A 16,606-nucleotide genomic window follows, 5' to 3' on the forward strand; every position below is an offset into this window, starting at 1 on the left:
GTTCATATCCAAATGTTGAACTACATTCAAGTGTGAAACTGAACATTTGAAATCTGTAGGTGCGTGTAGAAACTAACAAGTTTTGGTTATATTTAGTGTGCTCATTCATTAATCCCATAGCTGAAATTCTTAGATCGAGAATGTAACAAAAAATTTACCTGAATTCCATAAGGTGAATCTGTTTAATTTCATCCACTTTTGTCCGAGGCCCTTTGTATTCAGGATTCCGCAGGATCCAATAGACTTAATATAGCTTTTGAATCTAGTAGTTTTTTCTCTTTTTCAATGTTTGTTTGAAATTGTTCCATAGCAGTTGTATAAATAGGTGTTTTGGTGGCTGTTTGCTTACATATCTGCATTTTCATGTAAGTAGTACTTTTAGTCTGTAGTGCCACCGAGGAGTCTATCTGCCATGAAAGACTTGGAGATCTGTGCTTCTAAAGCAGTCAGTCTTTGGGAAACTCCATTCCATAGCTACAGAAGTGAATGACTGACATGCCAACCTCAGTGTTTGCATTTGGCTTTAAAGTTCTTTGAGGCATGGACCATTTCCTTGTTAAGATTTTTCTGCTCAGCAAAAAGAGCTCTGTTGCTGGACTTTTTGGCACAGCATGCTAACACAGTGCACTTCACTGGGCAGCTGACAGCTTTTGTAAAGGTGGTAATTGAGTGATCTTGTTATCTCTTTACAGAATCATGTAAACCCAGCAATGGATTTTACGCAGACCCCTCCAGGAATGCTAGCCCTCGACAATATGCTGTACTTTGCTAAACATCACCAGGATGCTTATATACGGGTAAGGCTTATTCTCGTCTTTGAGATCTGTGGGGTTGCCTGTTCACACGCAACAACATGACATAAGTTTGTAAAAGCTTTGGGAGAAAGCTGTACAGCTGTCTAGTCTGTCATTGCCAAGTCAAATATTACAGATATTACTTTTTGCAAATATTACTTTTTGCTTAGGCCTGCAAAGAGGAGGGAGATGAGCTTATGTCTTTTTCAGATGCATGATGGAGGTCAATAAGCTCAGAAATGAGTAAGTGTGCAGAATTCTCTGCCCTGCTCTGTCTACCAAAAACTGTCAGTGTTTTCTGTGGAAAGGAGGCTTTGATGAGCAAATGCTTTGATAAGCGACTGAGTTGCAGTGTCCTGAGAGTTAAGATGCTCCCACTAAAACTACTGCTATATGTGAGGTAATGCTCAGAGAAAAATAGGTAAAAAGCATCATGATTGACTTGCACAACCCGTTCCTGCCCCCTGCCCACTCCACTTCCTACATTTGTTATTTCAAGGGTAGTTCAAGCAAGTTTTGTGTTGCATCCTTACAAGAAGAGGCACACAGCTGAATAATACCTGCCTCTGAATAGAACAACTTTTCCTGACCTTTATTGAAATCACATATTTGCCAAGCATAAACCTAGCAAGCACAGATGGGAGTAGAGGTTAGTCTAGAAAATCAGTGTCTTGAGATAGTAGGGATGGTTTAACTCCCCAAGAAAAAGCACACATGCACACCAGCTTAAAGAAGGTTGTGTATAGCAAGGAGACAGTAGATACACCAATCGTTTCTACTATAAAGTGAAGAGTGAACTTTTAATTTATCATCTAGTTTTTGCTCAGAGTAGATTAGTGTCAAAGTTCTAATAGGTTTGTAAAGGGTCTGCTGATATCCAGGCCAGGATGATCCAGGGACATAACAGGAGACCACAAGATTGTAAGATCTGCTCGTTAAATATATCTTTCTCCTCAGTCTGCATCTAGCAACAGCTGTTACAAAACACTGTGGTAGCATGCAATACAGCAATATTTATCAACCCCTATAAACCCCTGAAATTAAGGGCTGTTTCACATACTGGGCAATGAGTGTGTTTTCTGGATAAACTATGCTGAATTGTGGTTTTTTTTATAAAACAAGAATTGGTTACTGTTTCTCATTAAAATTTGGTAAGATCTGGACCCCTGCTACTTGATAGACTTCTTCTGAAAATTCTAAATTTAGAGAATATACTTAGTAGGGGTAGCCAGTGCTCCCAAATGAGACAGTCATTTTTTAAAGAAATCTGAAAGAATTTAAAGAGGACAGATATTCTGTTGAAATAGAGCTTTCATTGACATCTCTCAATTTTTTATTTTTCATTTTCATGTTGCAAATGCTGTCTTAAAAATTGGGTTCATTGTAGCATGTAATTAGACACTCTTTAGAATGGACTTTGTTGCTGGCTCAGCTTTGTTTCTATAATGCAGCATTTTTGTTGCTGCATTACTGAGAATTTTTGCTGTTATTTTGGGATGCCAGTTTTTATTCTTGTATGATTCCTGTTAGGAGAGTGTCTGGGTGCCTGATGTATTTCCTGCCCGAGAAAGGATACACATACACTAGAAATGCCACACTGAGGCACGCTCAGATTAAATTGTTTGCCCAAAGCTGCTTTGGGAACTGTTAACACAGCTTGGGAGTATGTTAGCCTGCCCATCTTTCTTGAGCAGTTCTACTTAGTGCTTATACTAGCATTGCTGGCATGGTAGCTCACTCATCTGCAGTGGTCCACCATGTCATCTTAACAGCATGCTGGACGCCTCTGAGATGAATGGTGTTGTACAACTCCTCTAGTGTGCTAGTCTTTGATCACAAAAGACACCTATTTTCTGTCTTTTCATCTCCTTGACTTACTAGCTGGTGTACAGTAGTTTCCTGTGGGTCCTGACATGCCCATTTCCTTCTCATATCTCATTCTATTTCACATCTAACATTACCTTTTCTTCATGGCCTTTGGCTCCAAAAGCTCCCACAACACCAGTTTTCTCTACTTGTACAGCCTGTTGACCTTGCTTATTTTTTCAGATATATTTCTACTGCTATGGTGTAACAAAAATTCTCTCTGTGGTCAAGGTTAAGTTGCCACAAGAAATTTGTAACTATACAAATAATACTAGCATACTGAACAACTTTTTTGACAGGAGCTCTTCTCTTTTTTTCATTGTTGATACTAGGAAATATTTTGGTTCCTAGGAGGAGAGATTATTTTCAACTTGGCCCTTTGCAATACAGTTTATTGCTGTACCATGGGTTAATTCCTAAGGCCCAAAATGAGATAATATCTGTGCTGTGCAGTAATTAAAAATCAAGACTGGAAACCAGAGTTGGTTTGAAACAAACTTGGAAAATATGAAGTTTCTCCTGACAGAATGGGATGTATTAAGCAAAGACACTATCAGGAAGTTGTCGTGGTTTTACCGAGTGTATTGGCAGTGCTGCATTTTAATGGACAGCACAAATCACTGCAATCTGTCCTGCCACTTTCTTAGGATGCCCCAGCTGCATGGCCCTTAGGAAGGTATCTTGTATTACTGAAAAAAAATGGATAAGGAGAAGTTAGAAGAGAAGGCAGGCAATTAGTAATCTCTTCCCTTTTTGTTCCTTGTTCTGCCTCTCGTAAGTGATTCTGCTTAGAAATAGTTTGCATGATAAATGGATTAGTGAGGTGGGAAGGATGTCTGAAACTAAAGTGCCCTTGGGGTGGGGGTGGGGGCGGCAGTAGGGCTTCAAAGACCAGTAGCAAACAAAAGTACTCATAGGAAGAGTAAATACAGTTGCAGTGTGTTGAAGAACATGGGTGTGAAGCCAGTGGAGCAGATGGATAACTCTGCATCTTGAAAGCAGAAGGCATTTCAAGGTGAAAACAGGGGTGTTGCACGGTGAAGGAGGAAACAAAAATGACCAAACTTTCCCTGTTTGATTCTTTCTTACCTACTTCCCCACAATCCATTTCTCATTCACCTTTTTCCTGTTGGATACTTACTCCTGAAATTACAGTAATATGTTTTCTTGACTTGCTGTCTTCCTTCAGATAAACATACTGTTGTTTTTCTTTATTTAGATTTTGTGTTAGTTGGTTTCAATTTTGGGGGAGGGTGTGGTGGTAGGGGGGGGGGGAGGTTGTTTACTATGCAATATGACTGGAGCTTCCAGAAGAAAGAGTGTTAGTGGAGGGGGAAAACCCCCATGTTTTCTTTGATTGTGTAGTATCCTTAGCTATCATTTGGATTTTTAAAAAAGTTTCCTATTGAATTAGTTTCCTGCTGAGTTAGCTTTTCTTTCTCTTTTTTATGAATTATCTGGTGCTATCAGTGACTGATATGCACTGCATTTTTTTCATGTTCCACTTCAATAATCAATTGCTATTGGAAGACGATTTGCTTTTAAAAGGTGATGACATAGTATATGGAATGCATTGATGGCAGTAATGTTGAGTATCTCTGCAAGAAATTTCAAAATTTTTCGCAGGAAATAATTGGCAGTTTCCCAAGCTACATAATTATAGGACAGTCAGAGTGTATAATTAAAGTTAACGGTGAAGAAAATGATTGGAATAAAGCTTCGTGACAGATAATTTTTTTGTTGTTGTTCTTTTGGAGCAGACAAGTCCCCCCTTGGTTCTAATCTGTTCCTTTCCAAAACTATTTCAGCTTCACGTTCTACTACTTTTAAAAATAAAATTATAACTTACCATTTAAAACACTTTATTCAGTGCAGATATCTTGAGATTTTTCTTACTGGTAACTTGTAGCAATGTGCCTTCGAAACTTTCCTGAGTGTAAAAAGGGTCTGAGGAAAAACCCTTCCATGGAAATACTGTTATGCTACCATTGGTATTAGTATCTCCATTTATTGGTGCTTTGTCATTGATTCGTTTGGGAATTTGTGGTGCAAGACTATTCAGATCCATTTTGTTTTCAAGATAGAATGAGGAGAGAGGTATAAATATATGAAACCGAAATATTTTGTATGCATATGTGTGTGGGGGGGTGTATTCATTTGCCTGATTTTGGTTTTTGTACACATGCATTTCAGTGATCGCTAATATTGATGTAAAATAATGATATTTACTTAATTTGGTGTAAAGTGCAAACTAAAGGAAGCAAAATGGAGCACTCCTTTTATTTGTAAACCAAAAAGAGAAATTTGATAGTTGTTGTCCTGTGTTTAAATGTGCTGTGTTTGTGCCTGGGATGCTTCTGTAGAAACACTGGCTTTGCAGTTTTGATAAGTTGACCCCTATATGTGCAGTCAGTGTTCATTCAGGTGTTCTTGATAGCAGGCAGCAAAATCAAAGCTACTGCTCCAGTTGTGGGTGGACTGCCATTCGTCTTGGATCTTGGCTAATTTAACAGTATTTCCTGGCAGAAAAAGAAGATGTCATTGGGTAAACTGAATTTACAGCAACTATGCCTTAGCTTCTAATGCACTACCATTGAAATATTCCCTTATTTTACATTTTCCTCATGGGCATCTAAATATAGTGATAACCTTCATCTGGGAGGGAGTGTAGGATTTTACTTAAAGGTTACTGTATTTCACAGTAAGTCAGTGGAGTCACAAAGAGGTCCTATACGACATTGTCTCTGGTGGGGTACACATTTCTTATTCTAATGAATTTGCTTTTGATGACTGCAGGTTGGTGACTTGTCTATATTTTTCTTCTGCGCTTATGACCAGCCATATTCTAGCAGGTCTCACTGCTTCTTTGGGGTGAGATTCTGCCTTGAGGAGACACATACTGTGTCTCCTTGTTTTGTTTAAGCACAAGAGATTGGTGCTTCAGGCAGAAACTGTAGATAGACTTAGCAGCTCTGTGTCTGATCATTGGCTGTCCACCTGTTTGGATTCTGCCCAGCTGGTTGCCCAAGTTTATGCCCAATTCTTTGCCATTTATTAGGTTAGTAGGTTCTTCATATGTGTAGGGAAAAATAAGTGTTCCTTGGAAAGAGATCATTTTACTGTAGCCTGAAATTCAACTCTCTCATCTGTAGAAGAAAAGGTTTTTCCTTTTTCCCACTGATTTTATCTATTTCATGCAAATATTTGCTAGATATTGAGTGTAAAATTTTCAGTATAAAATATTGCCACCAGGGTGGTGGAATGCGTGCTGAAAAGTTGGGCTTATTAATCCCTTGATATGATTTATAATTGCTACTACATTTTTGTAAATGATGTGTAAGATATTTAGTGGTATGCTCCTCAATTTTCTGTTCTTGTATTTAAAAAAAACTTTAAAAGTTATTAAAATGTTTGAAATCAAAACAACTTTTGGACCTTGGTTGTGCCAAGAGTTATTTTGATTACCTGAAAATTAAAAATTGAGCTGGTTTAGGGTCAGTAGTAGAAAATCCCCTTTCCCCTGCATCTGCTGAGCTGGAAAATCAGTTATTCACACAGCTGCTATGCAGAGATATATCTTGCCGAGCAGCTACTTGAGTTGCTGCTTTTGGGGAGGTTGAGGAGGGAGTTCTTTTCCTTTTGAAGCTTTCAGAAGTCACAGTGGAGGCACAGGTGCTGTTTGCGAGTGCTGGTGATGCAGGCAGGAAGATTGCTGGCATCCTGCAGAGACCTTTCAGAACTTTAATGGGTTGAGTCACAGTCTGTCTGCCATATACTTTCTAACCCATGCAGTTGTATAGGAGGCTGCCTACACATCCTTCCGCCAGTTCAGAGAGTCTCCTCATGCCTACTCATTCTAACCTGATCAGATATGAATAGTCCAACATATAATTTCAGCATTTTCTGAAATAAAACTGAGTTTGATTTCTGCCATACCATTTTTTTCCCCCAGAAATGATAGGAAAAGGGATGTAATTTATTTCTGTTCTGCTAAAAGTGGAGAGAAAAGTGAGCTTTGTTATATGAGTCTCATGAAGGAATGCAGTTTTCCACATGAGACCTAATTGCCTCAGCCCAGTGGGTCCCAGCCTGTTAATGTGTTCTTGTCTTCTCTTTTCTCCGCCAGTCTTTCCATTCTCTGTTCTTACCTTCCACTGAGATATCTAATTGTTTTTCTCCCTGCTTTTTGTTTTTTCCCAAACATCACTCAATCTCTCTGCTTTCCATAACAACACACTGGAAAGTTGTGTGATTTTGCCCCGTCACTGATGGCAGAATTGAGGTGGGTCCTCTACAGTAAGGAGGCAAAAGCCTGGAGTGGCTGGTTGCAGCGTAAATGCAGAGTTAAGTTAGTACTGGGGGAGGAAGAGGATTGTAAGGGAGTCATGGCACCCTCTGCACAGCCCTGTATGGGATACATAGTCCTGTGTACGTTCAGATCACTTCTCACCATTCATAGCACACCTAAACTTTCCCATGTATATGGAAGCTGTTGGCTAAAGGAGGTCCTGATCCAAAGGGCCTAGAAGTTGTGGCAACTCTAGCTATTGTCTTTAGAAGGTTTTGAATCATACCATGAGTTGCAGCAGTAGCACAGAAAGATTTGGCTGGTTTTTGTGGAGCCATAATCCCTCCACCTGCAAAGGTGAGATGTGTATACATGGGGAGAGAAGACAACTAGCTATGGAGTCTCACTGATTTTCCCATTTACTCTGTGCTGGGAGCTTTTGTGATGCTGGTACTCTAGCTGCTAGTCTCACTGATGTACAATAAAGGTTGATGCTTTACTAGTATATCCATACCACAATAATGTTAGGGCACTAGCAGGGCCTGTTTCATATTATGAAAGAAAAGAAAATTGAAAAACTTGCTATATTCTGCAGGTACTGCAGTTTCCTGCCCTCCATTTCTGCCACAGGTGAGCAAGGAAAAGACTGCAGGGAAAGCATTGCCTTCTTACATTTGTGTGGGGCATGGAGGGAGAAGGAATACCTGGTGGGTAGTTTCCAAACTGGACCAGGTCAACACCAAATCGCTCTCCTCCCTGCCTGGGCCTGTGGGAAGTGAAGACTGCATCCTGGTGCTGCTTCTGAAGATGACATGACAGCTGGGCCTCTCATCTTGGGTCTTACCACCATTCTTTACAGTGATTTGGTTTGTTCTGCATGGAGTGCGAAAGAAAGGAGGAAGATACATAATATTTCAAGACAAAGGACTGTGTATTTAGCTTTTGATGGAAAATAAAGACAATACAATCATGCTTCATGCAAAGGTGTTTGTGCGAGGAACAAAATTTATTGCTAGGTGAGCAACTGCAGAACCATCCAAATTTAGCTTTTGATAGTTTGGCACTAGATTTGTTTTAAAAGAGGGGGAAAAAACCACACTGTAACTTTCCAGAAGAAAACCAACTATTGGAAATTTTAAGCCATCTTTGTTAGAAGCGTTTTATGGCTGCAGAGTCAAACACTGGCTGTAATATTACCCCGACAGCTTGAATTCCCCCTCTTATCTGTATGTCATTATATAATGACATAATCAGATGCTTTTCTTCTCCCTCCTGCCCTGTGTGACTGTGTCATTGTCACCTGGCTGCTTTGCCATAGTGGGCTTCGTGCCTTCTGTTAGCAGTTTTCCCCGGCAGCAGAAGGTTACAGCGCACTTCCTCACACGATGCGCAGGTTAGCCCTCAAGTGCTTATTCATAGTTGCACACAACAAAGCATGTATCAGACTCCTAGTGTCTTATCCCTAACATGGTCCTGTAACGAGATGTCCCTAAAAAAAAGGCACAGCTTTGCAGCTGTGTTTCTTGTGTCAGTGGCTCCTTTCTTCTCCTTCCTCAGTATCTGTAGTAGGTCTTGGCTCTTCTCTCAAATCCTGGCTTAAATTGCAATTCTAACTGATGTAACTGTTGCTTTATTTTAGTTTTGCCATGAGGAATTTCTGTAATGCCTCAGGAATGTGAAGGAAGGCTGAGATAAGGGAGAGAGGAAGCATGGGAAATTGAAAATAAAATAATGAAGATAAAAAGACAAGTTACAGGAGACAGTGCTGAGTGTAGGGTTTTGGAAGAGCGCTGATGCTGAAGTTGAGGCAAATGACAAGCTGCCTTAAGAAGAAAGCAAAATTAGTGAAGAGGATGAATGGAAACTGACTCTGTCTGAAGTATACTCCCTTATCCTTCTCGGAAAGCATATTCTTAGGACTTGCTTCCTAGAGTTACTTAAAGCATCTAAATGAAAAGAGAATGGTGAAGCCTACCATACGTGATAAGGAAGCTTAGGAAAAGGAAAAGCAGCGTCAAGAAAAGGAGGAGCATCCCTGCAATATTTGGATGTTAAAATGCTGCCTGACTTTTCATTTTGGGTCTGAGGAGGTTTTTACCATCTTTACTAACTAGCTCTCTGAACCTCTTGATACTAACCTACAGCAGAGTGCTAGAAAACATGGTCTCTATTAATGTAGGATCATTTTAGACAGTACTACAAAAAAGGTCTGGGGAAATGCTCCTTTTTATTAGTGCAGCAATGCTCGTTGAACTGTCTGCTGTGGGATTTATTATAAGTATTGATGCAGCTATAGTGGGTCTAGCCTTTCACTTCTGTATTTACTTCCTAACCATAATGAATCTCTATGCCATTGCCAAGCTCTGCGGTTGGTTCAGGAATCTGAGAATTACATCTGCAGTTGCTATGGGCAGTATACTTTGAGCCAGTTTCAATCTTTAATGTGAGGGATTAAGGAATTGGCTAAATTGATATTCCTTCCCAGTGAAGGAAGAATACTTCTGTCTGGTGGTTTCATCCTCGTGGATTTTGATGAGGAAGCTTTTGAATATACCTGTCTTCAAAACTGTGCGTTTTGTCAGTCATTAACTCTTAGTTGCAGGTATAAGCTTTGTTATTGAAGCTGATGCAGATTTTTAAGCACGTGGTAGTCAAATGTGGAAAATTCTTAATTTAGTCCTTTGCCTCTCTGAGAATTTGTTTTGTGCTCCCGAGGTAGTGATGGACTCGATGAATAATTCAATGGAAGATCATAAAGGAACACTGCCATAAAGTTAATTTTTTTTTTTTCTATTGGAGATTTTGCATTATTCTTCTATGATCTTGGCAGGACACTTGAATTTATTTTATGTTATTGTCCGTGCTATTGGTAGGTACCTTGTAAAGGCAGGTAAGCCTTATTTGGGTGATGCTGAGCACCACTGATTATAACACAAGGGGAAGTAGAAAAGATCTTACAGTTAAAAACAACAATCTAACATATTCTCTAAGGAGGAATAGTCTTTCCTGTATCTCTTTAAATGCTTTGTTGGACAATTGGATGTTGGAGGGCTGCCTTCTGCTTCTTGAAAAGACTTTTGGCTTCAGGGGAAACAGCGTGCTTCAGGCAATTCATGTGGCTAAATCCCAGAAGAAATTCACCTCTCACCAGTTGCTGACCGACACTGCCTGAAGTGTCTGCTTTGGGAAACATGATCAAGCCTTCATTTCTCTTTCTGATCACTCTTGGGTTTTGTTTGGTAATTGAGAAATGTTTCTCTTCCATTTACAGCAGGAATTTGTAAATAAGAGAGGAGAAATATATATAGTAGGTAACTTAAAAATAGTAAAAACCATACAGTTCTGTATGCTGCTACAAATACTGTCAAATTCCTATGCCTTAATAGGCTACAGAGTTTCATCTGTAGAAATGTCAAGAAAATGGATAACACTGGTTTCCTAAAAATTTCATCTCCTTGCATTTTTAAAAACATTTTTAAACCTCTTCCTTTCTCCTCTTCTGCTAGTCAATTAATCTCATTGTTCTTGTGATACTATTTTGTTCTTATTCTATGCTTATCTCACTTTTTTCTTTTTTCCTTGCTTTTTCTGAGCTGCAGTTGTTTTGGTTTGTTGTTGGTTTTTAGTTTTGGGTTTTGGGGGTTTTTTTTAAGAACAGTCTACTTTTTAAAAAATCAACTTTCTCTTCTGTCTTGCTCATTGATGTCTTTTCATCACTCAAACTTTTCCTGGCTGCCCTCTCTTGGTAATTTTCTTTCCCTTTTGTTTTATTTTTCTTGAGATTTTTGTCTGGATTTGTTTTTGCTTTTCCCTAAAGAAAAAAAATATGTTGTTGCTGAGTGTTACACATCATGGTGGTTTTCTGCTTTGCCTGATGGTAATGGGCAGTATTGATCAAAGGAGCAGTAGAAGAGAAGAGGTTCTGCAGCATTTAGTACTCCTGTACTGTGAGTTGGTTTTGGTTTTTGTCTGTATAACATCTAGCGTATTAGAAGCTACGTTTCCATGTTGGACCTTCCCGATTCTGTAGCTCTGCAAGAACTGAAGTAAGGAAAAACTGGCAGAAGTAAATTCCTAATATCAAAGTAAAGGGCAGCCAAGCAGACCAGAGTTGAGGTAGGACTGAAGGAAGATGGAATATAAGCCGGCAGTGTGGCCAGGTGGCCAAGGAGGCCAACAGCATCCTGGCCTGTATCACAAATAGTGTGGCCAGCAGGACTAGGGCAGCGATCATCCCCCTGTACTCAGCACTGGTGAGGCTGCACCTTGAATATGGTGTTCAGTTTTGGGCCCCTCACTACAAGAAAGACAGAGTTGCTGGAGTGTGACTGGAGAAGGGCAATGAAGCTGGTGAAGGGTCTGGAGCACATGAGGAGTGGCCAAGGGAACTGGGGTTGCTTAGTCTGGAGAAAAGGAGGCTGAAGGGAGACCTTATTGCTCTACAACTACCTGAAAGGAGGTTGTAGCAAGGTGGGTGCTGGTGTCTTTTCCTGAGTAACAGGCGATAGGATGAGAGGGAATGGCCTCAAGTTGTGCCAGGGGAGGTTTAGACTGGCTATTAGGAAAAATTTCTCTACTGAAAGGTATTGGAACAGGCTGCCCAGGGAAGTGGTTGAGTCACCATCCCTGGAGGTATTTAAAAGACGTGTAGATGTGGCGCTTAGGGACATGGTTTAGTGGTGGACTTGGCAGTGCTAGGTTACCGTTTGGACTCGATGATCTTAAAGGTCTTTTCCAACCTAAATGATTCTATGATGTTGTGATAGAAACATGAATCAAGCCAGCGGCGTGCTTTGTAGACATGCAACAGTATTTTCAGTCTAGAGCTGTGTGTTATGTTTCTTTCCCTGCTATTGTTTTCACCAGTTTATGAAGTAAACATGTCCATTTGCTGCTTATTTCTCCTCCATAACCAGAGTGATAAGGGAAATAACATTAAAATCATGCCCTTATCAGCTGTATTTATAGCATTATATTTTGGAACAGGATATGAGTTGCGAAGTCGTGAAAAGAGTATTACAAATATAATAATGAATGTTGTAAATCTGTTGCCAAGGCTAGGAATGATTTCTCTTTGGGTATTTATAAGAACCTCTTTTTTTTCTTTCCCTTTTTACCATTCCTGTTTCTTACAGAAGATCCATATCTGTCAAATTTGCCTACAGATATTTAGATGTAGTAAAGGGCCTTCCATCTTTCTTTCTTACAGAAATGTAACATCAGCTCTTCCTTATTTTGCACAGCAAATGCTAAAAGATGATGCTTGCAGAGAGTGTGTCTGAGGATCATTTCAAGGCTGCTTTACATATTGATTACTTAAATTGCCATTTAATTTGCTGTATAGCAATACACAGGGCCTTAACTATTTCTCTGGCATTCTTATTGATTGCTGTAATTCTGCCTTACATTATATGCATAGATGGTGTCACCATTAAATATTTATGTGCTCATGAAATGTTAATATGTCGGGTTAATGTGAAACTCAACAAAATGCATTTGCCAGAAGTGAGCAGGAATGCTGATCTGAGTGCTTCCCTTCCCCTCCCCCTTACCCTTTCATTTTGCCTCTCCATTGATTTTATTACCAGTGTTTCTCTGCTGTATCTAAATCTGTGTCAAAGCAGCGCCCTGCTCCAGTATGCAGATTTTATGTTTTATAATGTGAGAGATAAAACACAATAATAATAAAAGAAAAGAAGTGATCTCAGGGAGGTGTTGAGACACAGCTTTACATTGCGCTTGTGCTACTCTATCATCATTCCTACATTTGGGTATGGAAAAGTAGCACTGTCCTCCATGAACGAGACTGAAGCAGGATGACTCATCCAGAAGGCAAAGTCATATTCTGATGTTCCTTGAACAGTGGCTGCAGCAACATAAAATAAAAATTGCAGGGGTGTTTCTTTGATTTGGTACAGCTGTTATCCAGAGATGATGTGGAACAATTATACATAATTTAAACCAAAACTTTTAGAAGGAAACATAACTCCTCTTGGCAGACTGGTGAACTTGATTCTGACACTGTCATGTTGGAAAAGCCTGGTAAAAATTCATAGGAGTCAAATGTTTATCATATTCCTAATGACTTTCTAAGCCTCTGTGGGAAGTCTAGGTGATTTAAAAAAACGACCACCACCACCACTGGAAAACAAAACAAAGTGATCATCCACTCTCATAAAACAGAGAGCAACCTTCCTTTTACAACCCTGGGTGATGGGTTGGGAGTAGAGTATCAGCTAGAGGCTGTCCTTTGTACAGTAGGACTAAAATAGATGCTTGGTGAAGAGGCTTCGGCATGCTATGTGAAGCACGTAGCTTTCCTACTTGCTTTTGGGTTTTCACTCTTTTCCCACTTTTACCTTTAACCACTTCACAAAGAAGGCTTCTGCACATAAGAGAGCATGAAACAGTCACAGCTAAGATCTAGGGAGGGAGGGAAAGGTTTTGCTGCCATCCAGTGTTGCATCGGTCCTCTCCTCCACCTCTCCTCCTGGTTTTGGGTGACGTTCCAGCCTTGGAGCCTTTTGCAAAGGTTTCTTTGCTGACAAAATTGGAAGATTTAAAACAAATGAACAAACAAACAAACCCCAAACCAAAACCACAACCAACAGAAAAGCCAAACAAACAAAAAACATGATGAAGGTGGGAGTTAAGGAGACAGGAGGCAGAGTGCTATGTATAAACACCTGTTTGTGAAGAAAATTTAGAGAGCCTCTGAGGTTCTCTGGTGCTTGGCAAGATCTCTTACCTTTGAAATTCATTTTCTTCCTCTGTCTCTCATCCTGAGGCTATGCAGCAGCTGTTCAGGATATGTTTTGTTTCTTTTTTTTAAAGTGGCAAAGTTTGTTACTGCAAATCTGTTTTGACCATTTCTTTTTTTTCCTAGCCCCTATTTTGCTCTCTTTACAGGCTCACAGCTTCAGTGAAATCTATAGTATTTTTTGATAAGTCATTTTTTCATCTACAATGAAATCTCTTGTTTAGTTGTAGTGCCGGGGAAAACTTAATCCCAACTGCATCTGATATGGCAGAACTTAATGGGTGTAAAAATGTGCAAGGAATTCTTTTCTCCCGTTTATTTTGCAGTGTCACTCAGCAGAGAATACAAAGGCTCTCCTTGAGTCGTTTTTGCAGCACTTACAGGCTTGATGCAAGAGTGATAGGTCTCTGAAGTGTTTTGCATGCAAGCACAAGTTCCTTCCATAATAGAGAAAATGCACACATTTTCTTCCTTTGTGGACTTCAGTTTGATTTTTGACACTTGACTAGCCTGAATCCAGCTATGCAATTTGTGTCCCACCTTTTTCTTTTTTTTTATAGTTCCTGCTAGGTGTGTTTGTGTCTATAAACTGGCAAATTTGAAATGAAACTATTTCTTTTTCTTTGGCTTCTACTGCAGTTTCTCCAAGCCAGAGTGGTACAGAACAGCAACATTGCATAGGAATGGCAAAGCTTCCCAGCTGCTCATGGAGCAGCACTGCTTCTGTGTTGCTGACTGCCTCAGACATAGATCATTTAGCTGGGGGGAAGGCTAAGGTTTATGAAAACAGAGCCTCCCCATACAGTTTTCCTGAATTCAGCCTGGTATATCTTGTAAATGTTGGATGTGGAGGACAGTACTTTAACTCATGGGTTCTTCAAACTGATTATTTTCCATCTTGATTCCTCCTTCAGATTGTGCTGGAGAACAGCAGTCGAGAAGACAAGCATGAGTGCCCGTTTGGCCGAAGTAGCATTGAGCTGACAAAGATGCTGTGCGAAATACTGAAAGTAGGAGAGCTACGTAAGTTGACCTGTTTGTTTGACCTCTAAGAACCACAGAGTGAGTTCAGTGATACTGAAAGTTTATTTCAATGCAAGAATTTCCTTCTGAGAATCGTTTCTCAGTATAGTTACATATTGAACACTGGCACTCAAAATAGCTATGTCTGTTTTTCTGTGTCTTACTAGTTCATGGGCATACCAGGGATGAGGGTGGAATAGGGGAAATGGGCAATGAGTCTTTGAATCTCTTCTATATGAAGCAGGGCAGTTGCATCATTTTTAGAGAGGCAGTTCATTTCCCATTGGGTGCTTTGGTGTAGGAGACTTCATGGTCTTACCATTCCACAGGCTTGTCCACAGGTTGGTTTTATATGAGTATCATGGTCATTCTTTGTGGGATTGCTCATTTGAACTGACACATCCCATTTTCTATTAGGTATCTAAAGCTCTATCTCAATACTAGATTACTCTAGCCGTGTGATATGAAATACTGTATTTTAATGCAGAGCAAACACGCTGTCTTTTGGCTTCAATTACAGTCCCTTGACAAATTGTTAGATACTATCAAACAGAAGAGCGTGTCTGTATCTTCATTAGTCTAGAGTGTTGGTGTTTATCAGTATATATAAACTTCAGTTACCCATCAATAATGTTATGGATCCAGCTGCAGTCTGTTTTGGCAAGCACTACCTCAAGCTTCATTTTCTTGTTGCACAAGCAGGGCGCACAACTGAGATGCTTTGTTTCTTTCAGAGACATTTTTTCCCCTAATAAAGATTTTTCTTTTACCTTTACACCCAAGTCCATGAAATGTAATGAGAGAAGAGCAATGCAAAAGGCAGCAAGAAAGCCTGTAGGTTGGTTCTTGTTCCTACTAGCTCTGCAACAGACATCAAAACCTCTGTTTTAAAACTATGATTTGGCTGTTAATGCATCTGAAGCTTTTAAATGCAGTGTCTTGAGAGAATTTATTGACTAAAGGAAAAATCTATCTCTGTGCAATGAGTCAAGATAAAACCTGTGCATTGCTTGCAGCTTCCAAATTGTCAGTCCATATTTGACAGACCCAGATAAATGATGCAACATTTACTTTTGAATACCATCCTAAGTAAACCAGAGTTATTAAGGAGCGCATTGCCTATGTCTATAAATAAACAGCTTAGCAACTATTTTAGATGTATGGCAATGGTAGTGTGTTGTGTAAGGTTCAGACTGTAGCAAATGTGTCTCCCTTAACATAACCTTACTACTGCAGTTGAGGTGTCTAATGCCAAATCATGCATGGTAGGTCTGTCTGAATTCTTCTGCCAGTAAATGTAGGAGGGATATTATTATCTCAACAAAGCAGTAAGCCAACTTGAATTAAGCGCTAAAGATCAATTTTATTTTTACAAAGGCACAGAAAAATATCTGAAATCCAAAATATGGCTTTGTACCTGGTATTTTTGTGTATGTCCTGTCACTCCATGGGACTTGCACTGCACTTTGCTGCTAAGAAAGATGATTGATCTAGAGGTTAGCCAAGTGTCTCGGAGTTCTTCCTTGCTGTGTCATAAGAAGTCATTCAATAAATAAACCTCTTTTTTGCCACAGACGTGTTTGTTGTCCACATGCAGGGAGCTATTAGTATGTAGATGATTTGCCATGTATGGTACTGTTTGGTCCAGTTGTTTCTAAGGGCAACAAAGCTGGTGAGGGACCTGGAGCACAAGTCTTATGAGGAACGCCTGAGGGAACTGGGGTTGTTTAGCCTGGAGAAAAGGAGGCTCAGAGGAGACCTTATCACTCTCTACAACTACCTGAAAGGAGGTTGTCCTGAGGTGGGTGCTGGTCTCTTCTGTCAGGTGGCTGGTGATAGAACAAGAGGGAATGGCCTCAAGTTGTGCCAGGGGAG

At 39.9% G+C, this 16,606-nt stretch overlaps 1 protein-coding gene across 1 annotated transcript in view; it reads left to right on the forward strand.

Annotated features, from left to right (window-relative positions):
- The window catches only part of LOC104841266 (engulfment and cell motility protein 1), a 212,703-nt gene that overhangs the window by 147,307 nt on the left and 48,790 nt on the right, over window positions 1-16,606 (forward strand). The window contains exons 14-15 of the mRNA XM_010582811.1: window positions 693-797; window positions 14,623-14,731. Of these exons, the coding sequence (XP_010581113.1) occupies window positions 693-797; window positions 14,623-14,731 (214 nt within the window). The remainder of the gene's footprint in view (window positions 1-692; window positions 798-14,622; window positions 14,732-16,606) is intronic.

The sequence above is a fragment of the Haliaeetus leucocephalus genome, unplaced genomic scaffold (genome assembly GCF_000737465.1).
Source record: "Haliaeetus leucocephalus isolate CR32 unplaced genomic scaffold, Haliaeetus_leucocephalus-4.0 Scaffold83, whole genome shotgun sequence".
Lineage (NCBI taxonomy): Eukaryota > Metazoa > Chordata > Aves > Accipitriformes > Accipitridae > Haliaeetus > Haliaeetus leucocephalus.